The sequence below is a fragment of the Schistocerca nitens genome, chromosome 9, assembly GCF_023898315.1.
Source record: "Schistocerca nitens isolate TAMUIC-IGC-003100 chromosome 9, iqSchNite1.1, whole genome shotgun sequence".
Taxonomy (NCBI): Eukaryota; Metazoa; Arthropoda; class Insecta; order Orthoptera; family Acrididae; genus Schistocerca; species Schistocerca nitens.
Genome location: NC_064622.1, coordinates 213567073 through 213591054, shown reverse-complemented (window position 1 = coordinate 213591054; position 23982 = coordinate 213567073). Strand labels below are relative to the sequence as shown.

Below are 23982 nucleotides of genomic sequence, written 5' to 3'. Positions count from 1 at the left end.
TACGAACATGAAACAATGCTTATTCTTGCAATGACAGTGAGTTTAGATACTGGACTCTTATCTATGAGGAGTAGTGTTCAAACCCCCATTGGATTCTTAGAACAGTGGAAGAATAGCATGAGTGATGAATTGTGTTACTCATTGTTAGGTATGGAAATCACTTAGACATATGGAATGTTCCTGCAGTGGCATTTTGTGTAGCGAGTATCATAATATGGACTTTGTCTTTGTGATATGATCCTGGTCAACCAGTTGCAGTTCCATGTGTCATGATTTTACTGGAAGCTTTTGAGTAGTGATCTGTTCTGTACTGCCTATGATGTAACAATTTATATGTGACTTTTCTCATTTTTGCTTGATGATGCACTTAGTTTTTTTTTATTTTTTATAAATTGGAATTACTTAAGTCATGTGGCTGACTCACAGTTGCTCTAAAGCCTAATGAGCACTTCTGGCTATTTTAGTATTGACTGGCAGAACTGACGGGATGGTCCTAAGTAAGCTGTGTGAGCAGTTTGTGTTGTTAAATGATGTAAGAAAGTGCCCGAAACACATACCATACTGAAGTGTAAATTACTCATGGATAGAATAGATGGTGCTGAAAAATGAACAGAAGATTACCATCATAGCTGTTCATTGCAAGCAATTTCTTTAAGGATTTTCCTTGTTCGTGACTGCATATTATATTCCGTGTATTTATGTACTCTTGTATATTTAACTTGTTATTTTTGTTGTAAAAACTTCTCTTATTGAAAAAATACTACTTTTAAACTTGAATGAAGCCTTATCTTTTAGGTACATGATTTCTATTGCTTCTGTGTTAGTGTCAAGAATTTAAATTAAGTAAAGTTTCCTTTAAATTATATCTTGAGCATTATCTGGTTGTTTTTATCAGGGGTGTGCAAAATTTATGAAGAACACCTGAAGAGGCAAAATCCAAACACTCCATCCATCACATACGACATAAGCCAGTTATTTGATTTTGTTGACCAACTGACTGACCTCTCATGCCTTGTGTAAGTATATTATATTTTATTTAATAGATTTTCAAAGCTCTCTTCAACTCTGTTAGCTTTCCATCTTTCTCATCTGCCTCCTTTTCTAACAAATAATCACTTAAAATGTTTGGTATATAGATAGTAAAATCCATTTAATTTTGTTCTGTCATTACCACTGTACTGTTTAAAAATTTTGCAAGTAAGTTCATCACTTCTGTCATCAGTATTCAGTAATACTATATATCATGTTGTAAAAATGAATATTAATGGCAAGCACAAGTGCCACGTATGTTCCCATAAATTGAGTGATGTTTTACTGGACATATTTTTGATAAAGCATCCATGTGGATTGCCTGTGTGTTGCTAAACATCTGTGAAGGTTGTTTGAAGTGAAGAGTGTTTAAGTAAAGCATCTCCAATCTCAGATTGTGGAAGAGGAGCAGTTACAAACTTCATTGTAATTGAGAAGAAATCTATAATCGAGAAGAAATCTATTTGGCAAGTGCATTAACTTGCATCTGCTCTCTCTCTCTCTCTCTCTCTCTCTCTCTCTCTCTCTCTCTCTCTCTCTCTCTGGGAGCAACTGAACACTGCGAAGCAAAAATGGTACTTCATATTGTTGCTAGTTATTTCTTTTCCTCTTCCATGCACGAAGGGGGAAAATAATTGTCTTTATCTTACATCTCTATGATTAACATTGGAGACATTAGAATTGTTTTGCAGCATCTTGCAAATGATGGCTCTCTAAACTTCAATAACATTTTACAAAAAGATATTCATCTCCCAAGGATTTGGAACCAGTCAGTAACAAATTTAGCGGCAAACGTATGAATTACTGCTATGTATTCCTTTAATTTTGCCTAGTGGGGTTCTCAAACACTGGAGTAGTATTTCAGAATTGTTAGTGCATGTGTTCTGTAAGTAGTTACAGGACTCTCCCTTTCATCTTCTTTTCAACAGACCTTATGTAATTGTCCCAGTATGTATCATTTCACAATTACACCTATGAGTGAATCAAGCAGCATAGCATTAATCCTGAATTTGTATGTTACAGTAATGTTTCTCCTATCTTTCCCAATTAACTGATATTTAGATACATTTAGCACAAACTGCCATTCATCATACCAAACAGAGATTCTGTCAGTCATTTAAAATCCCTCCTGTTGCATATAGCAGTAATAGTGGCATCAGCATACAGTCTCAGTGATGGGTAATGTACATGGAGAACAATAGTAGGTCTGTCTCATTTCCATGGACACTCTTGATGTTACCCTGATCTCTGATGAACAATAGCAGTTCCTGACAGTGTACTCAGTTGTATGACTCAACAACTCTTCATCCCAAGCCACATACTTGTAAACTTATGAAGTATGTTCAAATCTTAATTATGTCTGCAGTGTAAATGTTGCTACCACAATTACTGAAAATCTAGGTTTATAAAATCTGCTTATTGGCCTACATTCATGCCCCACATGATATAGGGTGATTTCATGCATGTCATGTCAACTTGTGGTCATGAATTTCTCTGGAAAAAATATATATTAGACCTCTTATGTCATAAGTGTTAAGAAATAAAGTATTTTTTTACCTTAATTTTTGTAAGTGGTATGGCCCTTTGAAAAATGTTTTTTCAATAACTCTTAAAATAGTAGAGAACAAAAAAAATAACTAATGAACCAAAACTACTCTACACCTGGCAGATGTTTTGCGTTAAAGCTCCCTCTTAGTGTGCTGAAATTTAGTTGACACCCGCACGCTTATTGACTCCATTAAACTTACATTTCATATTTTCGTCTTAAATTTGTAAGTTAATTTTTTCACTTACCATTTTTTTTTCTTATTTGGAAAGTCACAGAATGATGTCTCTTGTCATATTGCCAGATAATATTGATGTAATTATAAGCATTATCTTCTCTGTTACAGGTTTCTGTATTATGTAAATATTTATTACTAAAAATGTAAAAACTTGCTTTTTCCGAGATTTTACCAATTATTTACTCAAAAACCCGCGACCGAAAACTTTTGAGAGCTAAATAAAATATTGTTTGTTAATATGTTAGTAGACAGTGCAAAAACAGTAGGCAATATTTTTCTGTGTAAAAAAAAAAAACTTTTCAACATTCTGTAATTTCACACCACTGAATTTCTAGTGTAAAATATGCATATTGGTAACACCGTTTCCAGTGCTCCTCTGTTTATTACAAATGAGTGAGTACTTGCACATAAACCATTCTGCATTGAGTTTTGTGTTTGATTTGAACTTTGTTAGATACAATGTCAGTGAGGAAATACAGTAGTGAGTGAGGTGTGTGGACTATGAAAAAAGACAGAAAAAGGTGATGTTTTAGAAAAGTGAAAAACACTTCACATTTGTTGGAAATATGTCAGAGGTATTGCAGAAATATCTTGGTCCTCAAGTAATGGTATTAGTGTCACATCCAATTTGCAGGAATTGCTACACTCACTACAAGGAGAAATTTAGTGACAATCCACCTGAACAATCACTATCACCCGAAAGTGAAACTGAAGAAGACAGTGCAGATGTTTATATTTGTGGGTGTGAAGTTGTTGGTGTGTCGAATGTTAGCATTTTTGCTGTAGCCCCTGCTATATCCCCCCTTAAATGTCCAAGAAAGATAAGAAGCATGAGAAGAAAACAGTATGTAAAAAGAAAAGTGGAAGAAATTGAAACAAGTTTTACACAAGCAACATCTTAAAAACTTTGTGAAGTGTATAATGTTCATGCATTTGGTGCAGAACCTGAAGATAGTGATATGCACACAAAATGTGATGTGTGGTTTCAAAACCTGAATACTGCTCTCTCAGCATTCACCTATTCTGAGAAGGTACAGTTACTGACACTGATACCAGGTAGCTACTCTAAGCAGCATATACAGCAATACATACCCGTTTCTTAATAAAGAATGAGGTAGGCTATTCGGCTTGCCCAGATTCTTACTGTGGGCGTCTGTTGCAAGGCGATAAGCGTACTGTTGCTCTGGAATATTATCTAAGTGATGACAAAGATTGCAGCAGCAAAGTCCTAACCAGGCTGATATCTCTGTTAGTGAAAATGATGAAAGAGTTAAAAAAAAAAGACAAGATCAATAAGAGAAGCGTATATGCTAATGAAAAAGGAGAACCTGAATTTAAAAACTGGTATCCCAAAATTCTACTCCTTACGACCAAAATGGGTGAAATTTCAGCCAGTCAAGGAAGTATGTACACATATTTACTTCATTAATTTGAAACTTGTTTGTTTCACCATAAACAGTGTCACAGGAAAGAAGTGCACAGGGATGGACCTGATGCTTTTGTGTATATGTGAAGAGCCGCAAGATAAATGTTGGTTTCGGGAGTGCAATGTGTCGTGGTGCTGAAGCGATGAGTGTTGAAGCATTACACCTTCAGGATACTGACAGTGATGTAACCCATGTGTTGTAGGAGGGAGGAGAGTTAGTGAAGAAGACAGTAGAGTTAGAGACATGTGTTGCAGATGCCAGGCATTGGGTCATGAAGGAATAGCTCACTAACATATCCAGAGGATTCAGAGAGGACATAACAGAAATAAAATCGGCCACATCTCAGAATACTGACACAGTAGTTCTTCATTTTGACTTTGCTGAGAACTGGTCTGTTGCTTTGCAGAGTTACCACTGGCACACATCACAGGTATCAATACTCAAATGTGTCTCTCACTTCCTTGGAACATCAAGCTGTTTTGTCGTCGTCAGTTATGATCTCATTCATGACAGTGCACATGCATGTTACACTGTTGGCATGGTAATTGATAACATAACATCTAGGCCATGCATTTCCTAAATGTTTGTGTAACTGTTGGTGCAGCATCTCATTTTAAAAACAATTTTCAGCCTTATCCGCTTGTTCAACACTGTAGTGCAGGAATTAAGATAAAAAAAATGGGTATTTTCAGCAACAGGTCATGGAAAAAGTGCATGTGAGGGGGTAGGAGGTATTTTGCAAAGAGATTTAATCTCCAGCATGAAGCCTTTGATGGTATAGAGATGTTACTGGATTTATCCACACCATATCAGCATTAGTAACAAACGTGAAACTCTTAATTCCAAATGAAAGGATATTAATGGAATTCCATTTAAAAAGAGAGAGGAAAGGTTTGCTATGAAACCTTGATAGCAAAGCATTCAATCAAATCACCACTGGGTTTGCGTCATGGCATGGCACATACATTGCAAGAATGGTTCCTTGTCAAATGCAGAGACCAGAGTATACATTAAAAGACTTTGTAGTGAGCCACTTCATTTCTTGTGTATATGACAATCATTGGTGTGTGGGGCAGATAATAAGTCTCTCTTATAAGCTGCAAGATATAATAGTCTCATTCATGCCAGCTCATGGTCCTGCTAATGCTTTCAAATGGCCATAATCAAAAGATCAGTGTGCAGTTCCCATTTTTCAAGTACTGCTCTTTTTGGATCATCCTTGTCCGTGTGCAAATTCAGCTTGGCTATACAAGTTCAGTGACAAGCAGATGAAAAAACAAATGAGCTCTTTTCAACATTGCAGTCTTATGTTGTAGGCAATTTTAATTCATCGGAAGTAATGAAGATGTAAAATCATGACAGAAGACAATAATAATTTGTGAATAATGTCATAAAAAGAAAAATGGGCATAAATATTCTGAATATATCATTTTTGTTATAAAATGATTTCGAACAGAATTACGAATTGTTTTTTTCACCCTTTTACAATGTTGTAAAGTAACTATTTTGATCCATAAGTACCAGTTTTGCATGACATTGACTTAAAATCAGCAGTCATTTTAAATATTTAAGTGTCCATGATTTTTTGACCTTCACAGTAGAGCTAGGTCTACCCAAAAAGTATCTCACATTTTGTACAGGCAAGTATTGCCCACTCTGATTTTACAGTCCTTAAGTACAATGACCAAACTAATGTACCCTGAATTTCATAGAACATTTAGGATGTGAGTTTTGGAGAAAAAAAATTCTAGATAACCAAAAAGTTTGATTCTTTCTTGTTTATGTACAAATATTTTGACAGTTTAAGAATTTCATGCATTATTGTCATAGCTGACAGCAGCTCTTCCGCTTTGTCATTTCACAAGACAGTTAACAACCTGTGACCGACTATTTATATTTTCAAAACGTAATTTTGAAATTTGCAAAAAGTTACACATTTTCAAAGTTTATTTTTCTAAAAAAAGCTCAGAAGTGTGTGTTTATTAATCGTGAATCATATTACAGGAACAATATTATGAAAGGGAAGTTGCTACTCACCATATGACTGAGATGCTGAGTTGCTGATATGCACCACAATAGGACTGTCACAAATAACTTTATCAAACATTCTTTTTTCAGAAAACTTTGAAATAGTGTCTTCAGTGTACAATTTGAGGTGAAATTGCCCTATAGTGTGCAATCTGTTACTCGCAAGTGATGCATTGAAAATCCATGCTGATTTATGAATAGAAGCTTTTCTCTCTTAGAAACGCAACACACTCAAGCTTGGAATTTGTGAAAGGATACTGCAGCAATATATTCCTCTAATTTTTTACATCAGTTCTGCTTTATGTGATCATTCCATTTCATATAATCAACAATTTTATGCAAATAGGTGTTTGTATGGGTGCACTGATTCCCATTGTGATTCATTGTGATAATGTAGTTATAGGATGCTACACTTTTTCTTTGTGATGTGCACATTCAAAGCAAATTCCTAATCACTGCAACTTATTGAAATCTGATTAAGCCCTGATTCAGTATTTGCCTAGTTTTTCTCAGACAGAACTTCATTACAGGTAGCTGCACTGTTTGTAGAAAGTCTGCTACTATTAATATTGTCTGCCAAGTCACTAACCCCTAAACCAAACATGTTTAGCAAGAGAACTGTTCAGACACATTCACATTTTTTAATTATGTTATGTACACTTTTCTGAAATATATAAAGATTTCTGTTCAACTTTTGGGTTCTTTGCCGTAATTTTTTGAACTGTATCACAAAGAAATGTTTGTAAAATTCTGAGATACACTAGACATCTCAGGCTGTGAGAAAAACTAAAACACATTTACTTGTGTTATTTTAATGCAAGCGTAGTTTACAGATCTTCTACTGTGTGATATTTTCTGAAGCAAGGTAGTACATACAAAGTAGCATTACAGTCTATATATTAGTATCGTGTTTCTTTCCTTACATGTTTTCTGACCGATCCCCTTATTTAGGAGCTGATATTGCACTGTTTGCTCAGGTTGGGTTTCATCTCTATTAGTGGAATGATTTCTAGAAAACGCCTTACTGACAATCGAAGGGGTGGAGGACTTGAATGAAGCATGCCTCGAAGTTGGAGAGATGACACTTGCTTTGTTTCAGTTCCAGATTCTTCTGTAGTGCTTGCCTGGAACTTCATACTGGTCGTACTTCCTCTTGACTGTACATTATAAACAAATTCCATTCTGTTTGTCAGAACTGACGTTGCTATCCACGTCTCAGCTGCTCACAGCAGAATAATAGACTGAGCTTGTGAATCAAAATTCATTGTAGGTATTGCTACAACCACTTACTGCTCTTCATTGCACGACCCTTGAAAGTAAACAACCCACAGCATGCAAGATTTCCACGCTTCGTATGCAGCTGCGAACACTGACTCCGGGATGGCCTCAAAAGCCTTCATTGTGGCAGCTTGGACCTCCTTCAGGGTCCCATGACAGTCCTTTCAGGGAAGTTTTTAGTTTGCGGAACAAAACAGTCTGGTGGCAGGGCCACATCGGGAGTGTAGGGTGCTGGGGAATTGTTGGAATCCCTTTCTTGGCCAGGTAGCTTGCCACCATGAAGCAGGTTTGACTCTGCAAGTTGTCATGATGCAGCTTCCAATCATTGGCGATGGCTGGCCTTATGCGATGGACCTGGCTTTCAGTCTCGTGAGTGCTTTGCAATAAAAAGCACTGTTGAAAGTTCGGCTTTGGGTGAATGTGGGGACGCTGTGATGTGCCATTTGGCACTCATGCTCTTTGTCTCCGGGTTGTACTGAAACACCCAGGTTTCGTCTCTGGTGATAATGTATCTAAAAATTCCGGCTCAGCTACAAGGCTCTTGCTTGCTTTTGAACGTCTGACAAAATCCTCGGGACCATCTTGGCTCAGATCTTCCTCAGCGACAATTCTTTGGTGATCATGATGTGCACTGTCATTTTATAAAGTCCGAGGTCATCTGCTATCATCCTGATTCTCGTCCCTCAATAAAATGCACACATGATTGATGTTTTAATCAGTTTTACTGGTTGACGGGTGTCCGGAGTGGTCCTCGTTTTCAACACTGTCCCGACCCTCTTTAAAGCTCTTCACCCACCTGAAAACCTGGGATTTTGGCAGGCAATCATCGGTGTACTCTTGTTGACACATATCCAATGCTTTCATATCCAATTTTCCTAGTTTCACAAAAAACTTGATGGCGTATCGTTGCTCGATTGTTTGCTGCATGTTGTGCCACAGCCAACGACTGTGATGTGTCCACTCAACGCAAGATGCTGCCGAGACAAGAGACTGCAAGCAACTGGCACGCTGCACATTTTCGGCCAGAAACCCCCCAGCCACCAACCCCCCCCAGGTGAGTGCGTGCTGTGAAGTACAATTGCGTCAGCAAAAAATCAGTCTCATTACTTTTTATACAAACCCTGTATTATCATTCCCAGTATTTGCAGGACTCAACAGCCGAGGAATGTTTGAAATGTGTTGCTGCCATGTCTCTTGCAGTTTTAGCAAAGAAAGTAGCTGTGCAGTCAACGCAGACCTGTTGAGTCATTGTGAAACAACAGCTTACTAAAGAAAATCCACAGAAATGGATGTAAACGACTTCTATGACGCAAATGGTACCTTGGTGAATTGCAGAGGACAAAATTGTTGATAGATTGCATGAAACAAAAGGGAAGACATGTCCACAAGTTAATTTGGGATAGTATTTAGTAAACTATTGCTCAAGATAGTCAGTAAAGGAGTTAATCCACTTTCAAGTGTCTCAGAACTCTTTTGTGAATATGTGCTTGGTGATCCTGGAGCCCCAAACTATTGCAATATCTTCTTCATTCCTTTGCTGCAAACTACTCTGACTATATCTTTTCTCAGACTTAGTTTGTTGAACAAACTCATTACTGACAACATGGCTTGCCTACAGAACATTGATTATGGCTTTTTCCACTTTTTTCCCCAATGTTATGTTAAGACACTCAATGTGATTAACTCGTATTTGATTTCCACATCCAGGTTTACCTTTGTGTTTCAAAGTTTTCTCCAGAAGTGCAGGCTGTGTGTGGAAAGTTTGTGGGAGTGTTTCAGGTACATGCAAGATGGTAGCCTCCTGACAATGCAGGAATCACACTATTGATGCCAAAGCTGTTATCTCCCTGTAGATACCAAGGAGTACACCTGCTGCTGTACTGGGCATGCCAGGATTCAGGGTATTGCCCGTCATGCTAGGTGACTATTGCTCTGTCTGAGTAGCACCCATACATCATCCAGTGACTATAAGTGACATGGTTCTCTTTTGACAAGTCTCCTGAAAGGATCTACCAGTGGCCTGCAACAGCCATGGCTGAAGGAACAGCAGATCCCAGGGCTGTTCACTCCATTTCAGTTTTTACTTTCACAGCAGATAAGCCCTCATAAGAGTCCCGAGCCTCTAAAGCAGTTGTTGATAAAATGAAGAGTTTTTCGTTTTGGGCTACTCGAGTGCCCATGCAAGTGTCAGATCCCGCCACACAATAAAACTCCAAACCTATGTTTGTCAATATTGTTCCGCACCTACTGACCTGTCTTCTTGGCCACTTCGCCTAACTGTGAAGCCCATATCATCATAAAGCAATAGATATTATTGTTGTGTACTAAAACTGTAGCAGCTGTTCTCGTGTCCTGTGATCTTTATTGCTCTACTAGAACCACTTTCCAGCCCTTCAAGATTGTCTGAGAGCGTTTGCAGGGGTCTGCACATTGGTTCACGTAGATGTTTTCAATGAGTAGGCTCTTTCTGCATCATGTTGGAAATTATAGAAGTGTGAGTGTGAATGATCCCAGTGATTACGATTTATAATGTTTATTTACCCTGCCTAGGGCAGTTATATACAGTGACGTGACTATCTTAACCTGATAGGTATCCTTTTCCGTTTTCCTACTTGAGGATTTCAGTGCACACCATCCCATGAGGAAGTACCACATCACCTGCCAGGGGCCTTATGATCGACCAACTTCTTTCTGATCTTGGTCTGTTGTTGTCTCAGTCATGGTATCCCTGTACATTTTAGTGCCACCCATACACCTTTTCATCTATCAACCTTATGATCTCTTCCCTCAGGCTCAAAACTCTACTACAATGGATCCTATACGATGATCCTTGTGATAGCAATCACTTTCTGGTGTTCCTGTCATTCCTTGACATTGTCTTGACTGACCAATTGCCACATTGGGCTGGCACTTGTATACCTCTGCCATCACCATGATCACAGAAAAATTGTCCCCGACTACTGGAACTGCTTCCCTATCTACTGGCCCCCTTCCCCCAGGGTATGATACTGTGTTGGATGAAAGACCTCGCAACAGTCCTTCACAGACTGTCCTTGTTACTTTTAAGTGGCTCCATGCAAATGCCTGCTGCCTAATTAAACTCAGTTAGAAAGAGTGCTGGGAGTACTATGTCTTCTCCTTGGGACCATATGGCTCTTCAATCTAGGTGGTGGGTCCAATTCAGTCGTCTACTGGGTAGCTAAAAATAAACAACTGTCCTGGGTCTCCTCCTTCAAGATGGTATTGTGTTATATCCTGGTTAGTGCCTTGCAGTCCACTTTGCAACAGCGTTGGTGTCCTTTTTCAGATACCTTCCAAATGCATAAAAGACAATTTGAAGACATCCCCGTATCATTTACTCCCATCCCCTCCCTAACCCTGAATCATATAATGGGACTCTCTGCTTCCTGGGAATTGCTTTGGGCTCTTGACATGTCTCAAGCCATGGCACAAGACCCTGATCCACTTCTTAGATAACCCAACAGCTGAATGTGACTCAGCGACTCAGGCTCTTTGACCATGTTTAGCCAAAGGTGCTTTCCCTTCACATTTGATAGATACTGTTGTTATAATCCTTGAACAAGCTAAAACCTGACATCCATAAATAGCTGCTGACCATTTAGCCTCACCAACATTTGCTTAAAGGGCTGGTAACGTGACAATCATGGTGAGTTCTTGAGTCGCAGGGCTTATTGTCCCTCTATCTGTGCGCTTGCTTTGAGGGTCCATCAAAATGACAATCTTGTCAGGTTGGAAAAAGCTGTCTGACAAGCTTTTTGTAAACAACTACTCATTGCAATCTTTTTTGACGTATGAAAGATTTACACCCCCACATGGCAGGCATCAGATTTTACTTACCTTCCATAACTGGGGTTTTGTGTTTCGTTACTGCTTTTTGTTTGTCAGTTTTTAGCTCTCCAGTTGTTGTGGGGTAGAGTTAACACATTACTCAGCTCCCATTGGTCCAAGAGAACATTGATCCTAAGGGCTCCTTGTGAAGTTTCCTTAGAGTGTATACGCCCTGGGACAACAGGGAAAGCCAGGAAAAAACTGGAAATTTTTTCATCTGGGAGAAAACTGAGAAGAAAGGGAGTTTTTCAGAACTCCTGGAGTTTTTTGTTGTTTTAGTTTTCTTTTAAATTTTTGTAATTTTGACTGGTAACAACTGATACTTTGATAAAGAATGTTACTGTATCCCGCTACTGCAGAATGATAATAGCACAAGTGTCTGCAACAGCAAAATGTGTCAAAGGCCTGAGGATGAAGACAACAAACTGCTTGCGATGAGTGTGACGTCGCAACTGTTCACATTAGGTTCATTCGAGCAGTTGCTAGTGGATGCACAGTCGAGTTACGTGTGAACAGTACCTTCTCTCACTTCTGGCTGCTTGAAGTGTGGTTGTTGGCTGTATCAGCAGTAGCAGCAAGCAACCAGATGCTAACCGGGAAAAATTTTCTGGCACGCCCAAGATGCCAGATTCGCGCATGCACAGGGCAGTCTGAGTTATTGTGGGTTGGGGGGGGGGGGGGTAGACTCCCCACGACCCTTGTTTACGTTTAGTGTTTTTGCTGTTTCCTCTTTGTTTACAGTTCCCATGTCAAATGAAAACAAAACTGACTTCTGTGTCTGGGAGCTATCAAGTGAATTAAAATACATTGACATAATCACAGACATGCTAAAATATGTTATTAGTTTGCTTTCTAATTTTATTTTATTTCCACGCTTTTGGCAGTCAGCATTAATCACCTTACAGAACAATGAAGTTATTTTTGTCAGTTTGCTTAAGAAACTTGGCATTTATTAATGTTTTCTGCTGACACAGTGTATTTATTTGAAACGAAGTGTTTCATTCAACAGTATTGGCCATTCCAACTGTGCGGTGAATTTCAGATGGCACACATGTCGTTACACCATAATAAAGAACCAAACATGAGATAGTACAATACAGGTACTCCAAGAAAATTTACATCCTAAAAGCCACACTGAAAAGTTTAATGTTAGATTGGGGCCTACTTCGTTGTGAATCTGGACATATGAATGTACACTTCAAGCTGAACCATGTATTAATATGGTTTATGAAATTGAGATTTCGTGTGACGGAATGTAAGATCTCTTAATGCTTTATACTTAGGAATGGGCTTCTTAAGATTTATAGCTGTGCATGCGCAGTAACGCCTGTTTCCTGGCAACTGTTGAAACGAACCTATCTCTAACAGGTCTCAGGAAAATATTGTGAATGGTGGTTTTGAAAACATCACTTTCAAAGTAAATTTCCTTTTATGCATGGTGAATTATGTTATGTGTGAAAATGTACAATGAATTTCTTAAACCACAGAGTGTTTGAGTCTCTCTTAAAACTTATACTTTCGACGGAAAGTATAAAAAACTTTCCCGTGTGAAAATACACTTTTTCTGTGTTAAGAGACAGTATACTTTCCGTCGAAAGTATAAGTTTTAAGAGAGACTCAAACACTCTGTGGTTTAAGAAATTCATTGTACATTGTACATTGTACATTAGTGTATTTTCACACGGGAAAGTGTATATTTAAACCAGAAAATCCCGGAATTTTTTCCCTCGTCCAAATATACACCCCGTTATTGCTATCGATGGCATAGTGACTTCCATTAGACCAGCAGTTACCCTCCCACTCAAATATTTTTCAATCTGTAACCTTGGCTAATTGCTGGCGCCAGGTGGGCATTCAAAGGGCCTGAATTGGACAGTTTCCGTTGCTTCCAGTTATCTCCCATGAAAAGAAAGGTCATACATTTCTCATTTCTGTTGTCATACCATGGTTAATTCCTACATAGAAGTCTACTTGGGTACCCAGCACATGAACGTTGTTGAGCAGTTCAGAGTTTTGGGACTCACCTTCAATAAAAAACTGAAATGGCTGCACCATATTTGTCAGCTGAAGATTAGCTTCGTGTGAAAGGTTAATACACTGTGCTTCCTCACCTATTGAGGTGTGGATTGTGGTACTCTGCTCAACCTCGCGCGTGCACTTACACACACACACACACACACACACACACACACACACACACACACACACCAGTCACCGTTAGCTGTCTAATTTTGACAAAGGTGTTGTTGGCCAAAAGCTAATTCTATCATTCTGCAACTCACTAAGAGTGCTATATGGTGAGTAGCAACTAACTTTTTCATTGCTTAGTAAAAGTAAATGTTGCTACTAGTGATAATTGAGCCAGCAGTTCCAAAACTACTAGATCTACCATAATTACGTGACTATAACATGACCCCCCCCCCCTCCCCCAAGAAGCTTCATGAAAAACTTATTTTTAACATACTCTGATTAGTCACAATTGCAGACTGTTCTGTTGGCAGAAAGTATCCACATAAAAAGTGAGACATTATACCTATTCTAAATTTATGTCGTATATTGATTGTCTACATTCTGATAATACAAGGAGAAATAAAATAAGTAAAAAGAAATGGTTTACATTAATTTACCAACCATTTCCTTTTCTACATTCTTCACTTACTATCACTGTAGTCCGAGGTATTACTTTTTTTAATCATCCTAATAGCATGGCTATGAAATTTATATCTAAGTTGTCACAAATATTTGCCTGTTTCTTCCAAATATTTTGCAGTTTCTGAGGTAGTCAGTGTGGGACTTGAGAATACTGCTGTTTTTATTTGAGTATGTATTGGGAGAGTGTCATAGCATTGTAGGATGAAATATGTAAGAACACCACTGGCTCCTATCTAGACCTTTTCCAGTCCTTGCAGAAGTGAATGCTATTGTTGAGTATTTGTCCAGTTTTAAAGTCAGTTGAATTCTACAAATGGATCTAGGCAGGGTGCAGTTTAAAGTTGGCAGATGTTCCTAAAATGCCAAAGTACAGTGTGTAGTTTCCCATGATTGGTAACATGATGTAATTCACAGCCCACTCACAGGGCCCCTCCCTGCACTCCTCTAATTCTGTCTAGTTGGTATCACTGTTCCCCCTCTCCAACCCTTCTGTAGTGCTGAGCTTGAGCTTGTGTGAAACATGGACTGCAGTATCTTCTAGGGTGCAAGTCAACTGTAACAACAGCAAGTAATACATAAATAAAAGATCACTATCACAATTCAGTCCAATTTTCGAACTTTCGCTTGTGCCATGACCTGACATCTGTTGGCACTATCTCCATGACGTGTCTTACCGATGTAATTTATTCTCACGACAATACTTACACTATATATAACAATGAAAACAACCAATTATTGACAAAATTATTTAATTGTTGGGTTCAAATTAATGATATGAGTATGATAGAAAGAAACTGTGACTTACCAAGAGAGAAAGCACTGGTAGAAAGACACAATAAAAACACACACACACACACACAAATTTCAAGCTTTCGCAACCCACGGTTGCTTTATCAGGAAAGAGTGTGTGTTTGTGTGTTTTTTATGGTGTCTTTCTACCAGTGCTTTCTCACTTGGCAAGTCACAGCATCTTTGTTTTTTTAATAAATTATTTAATTGGGTAGATAAAAAAATCTACTCACCATGTGGCAGCAGAACACACACATAAAGGACACTTGTAACTGGCAAGCTTTCGGAGCCAGTGGCTTCTCCTTCAGGTAGAAGAGTTGAAGGGGAAGGAAGAGGGGTGAAGTAAAGGACTGGAGAGGTCTAGGAAAATGGGTAGATTTTGGGAAAGTCCTCCACAATCATGGGTCAGGGGAGACTTGCCGTAAGGGATGAGGAGTAGTCTTGTTACCAATAAATATATGTACAGAACCCTAAAGTTTCAAATCCTGAGAGCAAAAGAGATCATGTTCATATGTTGTTTCTGCTTTGCTGTGCAATAACATATTTGTAGCTTAACGTAACTTCAAAATAAGGAAATAATTATAATCAGTTATATAGCACATTGAAGTGGTGGGTTTAATAAGTCTGTGTTAACATTTTTACAGTGTAAAGGATTGTAAGATAATCTATGATAAAAATAATGAACCAACATCTATTTAAAAGACAATTTCATGCAATACATTACAATTACACTACACACAGATCATTCATTCACATTTACCTGTGTAAGTAAGTTACACTACATAATCTACACAGGAATACACTCTTCGAAATAGTGAAGGTAGTAGGGGTAAAATACAGGGAGCAAAGGGTAATCCACAACTTGTATAGAAAACAAGACAGCAGTTATGAGTCAAAGGGTATGAAAGGGAAGCAGTGAGAGAGAGGGGAGTGAGCCAGGATTGTAACCTATCCCTGATGTTATTCAAGCTGTACATTGGACAAGCGATAAAGTAAGCCAAAGAAAAATTTGGAGAAAGAATTAAAGTTAAGGGAAAAGAAATAAAAACATTGTTTACTGATGACATTGTAATTACATCAGAGACAACAAAGGACGTGGAAGAGTAGATGAACGGAATGGACAGTGTCGAAAGGAGGATATAAGATGAACATCAACAATAGCAAAACAAGGATAATGGAATGTAGTTTAATTAAATCAGGTGATGGTGAGGGAAATGGATTAGGAAATGACACTTAAAGTAGTAGACGAGTTTTACTATTTGGGTGGCAAAGTAACTGTTGATGGCCAAAGTAGAGAAGATATAAAATGTAGACTGGCAATGGCAAGAAAAGCGTTTCTGAAGAAGAGAAATTTAACATTGAATACAAATTTAAATATTAAGAAGGCATTTGTCTGGAGTGTACCTTGTTCAGAAGTGGAATGTGGTCCATAAGCAGTTCAGACAAGAAGATAATAGGAACTTTTGAAATGTGGCGCTTCAGGAGAATGCTGAAGATTAGATGAGTAGATCACATATCTAGTGAGAGAGTACTCAACAGAATTGACGAAAAAAGAAATGTGTGTCATAAATGGACTAAAAGAAGGGATAGGTTGATTGGACATATTCTGAGACATCAAGGAAGTGTCAGTTCAGTATTGGAGGGAGACTGCAGAGGGAAACAGGTTCAAATAGATGTGGGTTGCTGCATTTATTCAGAGATGAAGAGACTTGCACAGCATATAGTAGTGTGGAGAGTTGCATTGATACAGTCTTTGGACAAGAAGAAAAAAAAAAAGATACAGGAGTCAATGTTATATGGAATTCGTGTCACATTGCACTCCTTAATTTCCACTGTGTGTTCACTAGGTGTCAATAAAATATAAGTAGAGATTTTGAGCACATGTGACTTGCCATACAGATATCCCAAGTCTAGGAACCCTGGGCTTTGCAAGCCAAAACCTGGCAGCACTGGGATGGTTAAAATACAGACCTACAGCAGAGATCCTCAAAGCATTTTGGGTCACAAGGGCAGAGGTACAATATACAATTAAACTGAGTTAAGAGGTCAAGTCAGAGTTATTGAACTCAATAAACAGTTCCACAAAACAATTTAAGTGAAACGTTCTGGAGTACTTTATCTAGGTCTCATATTATTTCTTAATGTGGTTATATCCTTCTGAATCTGTTTAGTGTATTCATCTCTTGGTCTCCCTCTACGATTTTTACCCTCCACGCTGCCCTCCAATGCTAAATTTGTGATCCCTTGATGCCTCAGAATATGTCGTACCAACCGGTCCCTTCTTATTGTCAAGTTGTGCCACAAACTCCTCTTCTCCCCAATTCTATTCAATACCTCCTCATTAGTTATGTGATCTACCCATCTAATCTTCAGCATCCTCCTGTAGCTCCACATTTCGAAAGCTTCTATTCTCTTCTTGTCAAAACTATTTATTGTCCATGTTTCACTTCCATACATGGCTAAACTCCATACAAATACTTTCAGAAATGACTTCCTGACACTTAAATCGATACTCGATGTTAACAAATTTCTCTTCTTCAGAAACGCTTTCCTTGCCATTGCCAGTCTACATTTTATATCCTCTCTACTTCGACCATCATCACTTATTGTTCTCCCCAAATAGCAAAACTCCTTTACTACTTTGTCTCATTTCCTAATCTAATTCCCTCAGCATCACCTGACTTCATTCGACTATGTTCCATTATCCTCGTTTTGCATTTGTTGATGTTCATCTTATATCCTCCTTTCAAGACACTCTCCATTCCGTTCAACTGCTCTTCCAAGTCCTTTGCTGTCTCTGGCAGAATTACGATGTCATCGGCGAACCTCAAAGTTTTTATTTCTTCTCCATGGATTTTAATACCTACTCCGAATTTTTCTTTTGTTTCCTTATTCTACAGTAAGACCAGAAATTTATTAAGACTGTGCAGAACCAGCACATTGAATTGTCATCTAGTTTAAGAATTGAAACTTTTGTGAAAACACAGTTCTGAAATATTCATGTTGGAAACTAGATTTTTATACTCGTGGATCCAGAATAATCCAGAAATGACAAACACTATGTAGTAAAACTGATGGAAAAATAAAAACAAAATAGGTTATGGTTACAATTCAGTATACCTCACAAGCACAAAGAATGTTTGTACAGTATATCATGTCTGGTTTAACGGTGTGATGTAGTATAGTAGACTCTCCATATGAACTAAAGCTTAGCTTTACTAACAGAGCTATGAGAAATGCATATTACAAAGCCATCCATATAGACCACTGTACTTCGGTTATTCATCTGCTTTGCCCTTCGTCAGTTTGGCATATTGGATCACTTTAGTTTGTTGAAAGTAACAAAGCTTTATTCAGCAAGAATTGGAAAACATATGCTTGAAGTACAAAACATAAAATTACTCTCAATTTTCATGCAACATAGACCTGTCACTATAAATACAGCCCTTTTGATTCAAATGTAGATCTTTACCAAAAGAAGTAAACTGTCTCTTCCTTGTTCAGTGAGAACTTTCATGTTTGATCATGAATTTTACATTGCATTTGATGTCTTGTTAAGCATTTCTTCAATTAAAGTCAAATGATGTCAATAACTGAAGTCTGTTTACATCTCTTGATTACTCTGTAATTTAACTGCCGGGTAGAGGGTTCATCGAACCACCTTCATTCGCAGTAGTAGTCTTCCATATCACTCTCGAATAGTTTGGGGAAAATCAAACACTTAAATCTTTCCTTGTGAGCTCTGGTTTCTCTTATATTTTTGCAATCATCATTTCTCCCTATGTAGGAGGGTATCAATAAAATATTATTACATTCAGAGAACAACATTGGAGACTGAAATTTCGTGAAAAGCTTTTGCCGCACTGAGAAACACCCCATGTCGCATATCATATCCAGACATTCTCATCCCTGTTCTGTGATGATATAAAATAAGTTGCCTTTCTTTGAACTCTTTCGATTTTCTTCATCAGTCATAGCTGGTAAATAGCCTATACTGCACAGCAGTGCTCTAGAAGAGGACAGACAACATAGTTTAGGGAGTCTCTTTAGTAGGTCTGTTGCATCTTCCAAGTATTCTGCCAGTAAAACACACTCTCCGGTTCACCTTCCCCACCGCATTGTCTGTGTGATCATTGCAATTCAAGTTATTTGTAATTGTTATCCTTAGGTATTGCATATGCATAACAAATACCTAGTCTCAATCATTTTGCAATTGATTTTAATCTTCTGATGACTTTCTAGATGTGAAACTAGTCTCACAGGATTTTATAATCATCATCATTATGAGGCTGCACTATGACTGACTCCATGGCAGCTGTCCCTTTTACGTGCAGAAGTGCTCGTGACAGTTCTATGCTACAGCTTGCTCGCACAAATCTGCAGTCCTTTCCAGCCTACCTGACCGATTTCTGCTGCATGTTTCAGGACCTCTTCTGTCATGCCCTACTCCTGCTGGATACAAGGGTAAAACAGAGTATCTCTTACAGTTATGTAAGCCTTGATGCTTACATTTTTGTGAGATGTGATAGACGTAACAGACGTTGGGGAGGTGTGGCAGCATATGTATGTGTAAATTTGTTCCCCAGGTCATGTTCGCATCTAAAAATGAGGAAAACAGCCTGAATACATGTTCATTGATATTAAACTGTTCACTAGAATGTGTGTCACCTGTGTAATATACAATCTACCTAAAGTTGGATAGATCTCTAGCTTTGAATCTGTACTTCCAAACATGGAATCTTTGTATGTACACTTAATTGTAACTGGAGATATCAATATAAATTTTCCAAACAACAATGCATCTGTATCGAAGTTCATGCACATACTTTTCTGCTCAAACCTTATAGTGATTCCACTTGAACCTACTCATCATACAGCAATTATATGTCAGTCGGTATATTCGAGCCAAATCTCCAATTAGAGTACTTCACACCAATCACGTTTCTGCACCTAGCTTGTCTGCTCATGATGTAATATTCATGACTTACAAGTTGCAGTGGCTAAAGAACAAACAGCAAGTGGTGACTTTTAGAGATTTCAAATGTGTGACTGTCTGAGCTTATACCTGGTCCCTGTGATATTTCTTGGTAGACAACTATTGGAAATAACTTTGACATAATTAATGTAGTATCCAACTTTACTAAGAGACTCAGTAATTTATATGACAAAAACACAACTCTAAAAACAGAAAGAGTAAGGAGGAAACCTGCACCATGACTTACAGACCACCTCAAACACCTTATGAGTGTCAGAGATGCAGCACGCAGGACATACAAATGGCAACAAACCTCTGATCATCATCTCACATACAAGCAGTTATGCAGTTAGTCAGTCTGTGAAGAAAGCAAAGTGGACGTATGACCACTCGCTAACTGAGGGCTTTCACAGATCTGTCATCCTGTGAAGAAATCTATGAGGTCTAGGAGTAAACTTTGTGTTCTGCCTTACGGCAGGTCTTGCAATGGGCAAATCCATGTCAGGGAGGTCCACCGCATGAGCCTCTAGGGAAGTGATTCCAGTGGTGGTTTCCTGTTGTCTTCCACTGATGATGATGAAATGATAATGAGGACAACAGAACACCCAGTCCCTGAGCGGAGAAAATCTCCAACCCAGCCAGGAATCAAACTTGGGCCCCTTGGCGTGACAGGCCGCCGCGCTGACCACTCAGCTATTGGGGCGGACGAGGTCTGGGAGTAGACAAACCCAAATCTGCAGCTGAAACTCTAGTTCCTATTGGGTAGGATCTATAGGAGTATTTCGTCATGCCAATGTCTTTACTTGACCAACACACAAGTGTGCAAACAATTGAGTCCCTCAGATTATCAGTGGTTGGTAAAAATGAATTTTTTTTGCAGCCTGTAAGCCCTGACATGGTGAAAAAGTCAACTGCACGAATTTGTTTGGCAGCTTCAGGGCATGATAATATAATAGTGCAAATGATCAATCTTCTCATTGATCCTCTACTGCCCAAAATAATGGATATTTTGAACCATACTCTAGCCTCCAGCATCTTTCCAACAGCCCTGAAGCAGGGTCTTTTAAAACCATTACCCAAGAAGGAATCTGCCAAACAGCCTTTCAACTACAGGCCCATTTGTGTTATACCTGCATTATCCAAAGCTGTAGAATACGCAGTTCATGAACAGCTTACTAATTATTTAACATCAAATGTTGTTGTTGTGGTCTTCAGTCCAGAGACTGGTTTGATGCATCTCTCCATGCTACTCTTTCCTGTGCAAGCTTCTTCATCTCCTAGTACCTACTGCAACCTACATTCTTCTGATTCTGTTTAGTGTATTCATCTCTTGGTCTCCCTCAATGATTTTTATCCTCCACGCTGCCCTCCAGTACTACATTGCTGATCCCTTAATGCCTCAGAATATGCCCTACCAATCGATCCCTTCTTCTAGTCAAGTTGTGCCACAAATTTCCTTTCTCTCCAGTTCTATTCAGTACCTCCTCATTAGTTATGTGATCCACCCATCTAATCTTCAGCATTCTTCTATAGTACCACATTTCAAAAGCTTCTGTTCTCTTCTTGTCTAAACTATTTATCATCCACGTTTCACTTCCGTACATGCCTACACTCCATACAAATACTTTCAGAAACGACTTCCTGACTCTTAAATCTATACACAGTTTTAACAAATTCCTCCTTCAGAAACGCTTTCCTTGTCATTGCCAGTCTACATTTTATATCCTCTCTACTTCGACCATCATCAGTTATTTTGCGTTTTGCTTTTGTTGATGTTCATCTTATATCCTCCTTTCAAGACACTATCTATTCTGTTCAACTGCTCTTCCAAGTTCTTTGCTGTCTCTGACATAATTACAATGTCATCAGCAAACAGAGTTTTTATTTCTTCTCCATGGATTTTAATTCCTACTCCGAATATTTCTATTGTTTCCTTTACTGCTTGCTCAATATACTGATTGAATAACATCGGGGATAGGCTACAAACCTGTTTCACTCCCTTCCCAACCACCATCCCTTTCATGCCTCTTGACTCTTATAAATGCCATCTGATTTCTGTACAAATTGTAAATAGCCTTTTGCTCCCTGTATTTTACCCCTGCCACCTTCAGAATTTGAAAGAGGGTATTCCAGTTAACATTGACAAAAGCTTTCTCTAAGTCTACAAATGCTAGAAATGTAGGTTTGCCTTTCCTTAATCTATTTTCTAAGCTAAGTCGTAGGGTCAGTATTGCCTCACGTGTTCGCTTTTATATGTATACCAATCTGGTTTCCAGCTAAATCACAGAATGACAGCTGTTCTTATAAAAGTGAGTGATTAACTGAAACAAGCTAGGGATAAATAACAGGTGGCTTTTACATGTATTTTCAGCCGGGAGAAAGTGTGTTTTTAACTGGGAAATCCGGGAACTTTTTTTACTCGTCCGCGTAACACCCTGTCTTAGGACTTTGTATGAAAGCTCATTGGGCTGGAACTGGCGATGAGTGCTTGTGTATGACACACATGTGATGTATGCTTTTTCAACCATATCACACCAATATATGAACAAGTATCATGGATACATGCCGATTAGTGTAGATATTATCATACTGATTAGCATACTCTGTTTGCTCTATCATCTTCTCAATCATTGCATTTCCTGTTATTTGTCCTCAACTCTTACACTACTACCTTAACAGCACAGCAGAAATACTTGTTCACAGCAAAGTAAAATTCTCTCAGTACCATCACATAGCACTCCTGTGTAAGGAACCTGACTTATATTGTGTTCTTTCCTGACAGCTGCTGTCTCTTTCATTTCAATCTTCTCCTCTTCTGTATCCATTCCACCTTTGATAATACTTAACATGGCTTCAAATGTACTAAGCTAATCTATATCATTCTAAATGCCTTTCCTGCTGCTGCTACTACTACTACTACTACTACTACTACTACCACCACCACCACCCCTGCCATCACTTGTTGTTGTTGTTGTTAGTATCATAATCATTGTTGTTGTTACTGGGAAGACTTTGTAATATGAGGGGTGTTCAATAAGTAATGCATCTTTTTTTCCTGGTTTCTGATACACCATATTATTCCCCACTCTTTTGGCTACAATACCCTATTTTCAACATTATCTCCATTCAAAGCTACAGCCTTATGCCACCTTACTGGGAGGACCAATGTGCCTGCGTGGTTTGATGATGTGATGAACACTTGTTTCATTGTCTGAGATGATGTTTGACAAAAAATTGTTACAATCAGCCTTGTTGCACGCAAGTGATTCCACACAGGTGGTTCTTTATTGCACGAGTGCCCAACTGATGGATGAGAGTGTCAGCACTGCCAACAGATGTCCAGTTGAGCAGGGAGGTATTTGATTGTGATCTGTTGGTCAACCCCATTGATTGTGTCTGCACATTCCACATTGCAAGAATCACAGCTGTTTGTGGTTGGCTGGCACGCAGGAGATCTGACAGGTTTTCGCAACTTGGTTGGCTCGCCCAATGACTCACTGTGCTTTTGTTCATTTCCAGATCCCTGTAGACATTCTGCAAGTGTCCATGAATTTCTGTGATGCTCTGATTTTCCTCCAAAAGAAACTCAATGATAGCTCTCTGCTTGGGATGTACTTCCATTACAGACACCTTTTTGAAGGCTACATATAGTGCTGCCACCTATCAGAACTCCATGAAACTATAGGGGCTGAAGCAGGAATGCTCCAGCGTCTGCCACAATGAATCCTGCATTTTTTCAGTTGTAATTAGTCGAGGAAAAAAGTGTTAGATTACTTATTGAATGCCCCCTTGTATCGTTGGTATGTGTTCTGCTGGGCAGACATAAGTCAGGTCCTTAAGGCCCTAACCTGTTCAGGCTAAATAAGTACTAAATAAATAATGGCATCATCTGCAAACAATCTGAGGATGCCTCAGATTGTTTCTTAGATTATTAATATAGATTAGGGCAGAGACTCCCCAAAATTATGGAAGAACTAAAGATGGATGGGAAAAGACCTAGAGGGCGCTCAAGAACACGGTGGAAAATGGGAGTGAGAATGTCTGTTGAAAGGAGAGGTGTGACCTGGCAGCAAGTGGAGGAAGAAAAGTGGTGGGAGGACCGAGCCAAATGGAGAGGACTCGTCAGCACCCAGACCCGGCAGTAGCTGGAGCGGGATTCGGATATAGATAG

The 23982-nt window shown here is 38.7% G+C and overlaps 1 protein-coding gene across 1 annotated transcript in view; it reads left to right on the top strand.

Moving 5' to 3' along the window:
* The window catches only part of LOC126203525 (enhancer of rudimentary homolog), a 66215-nt gene that overhangs the window by 39955 nt on the left and 2278 nt on the right, over nt 1–23982 (top strand). The window contains exon 3 of the mRNA XM_049937850.1: nt 896–1016. Within this exon, the coding sequence (XP_049793807.1) occupies nt 896–1016 (121 nt within the window). The remainder of the gene's footprint in view (nt 1–895; nt 1017–23982) is intronic.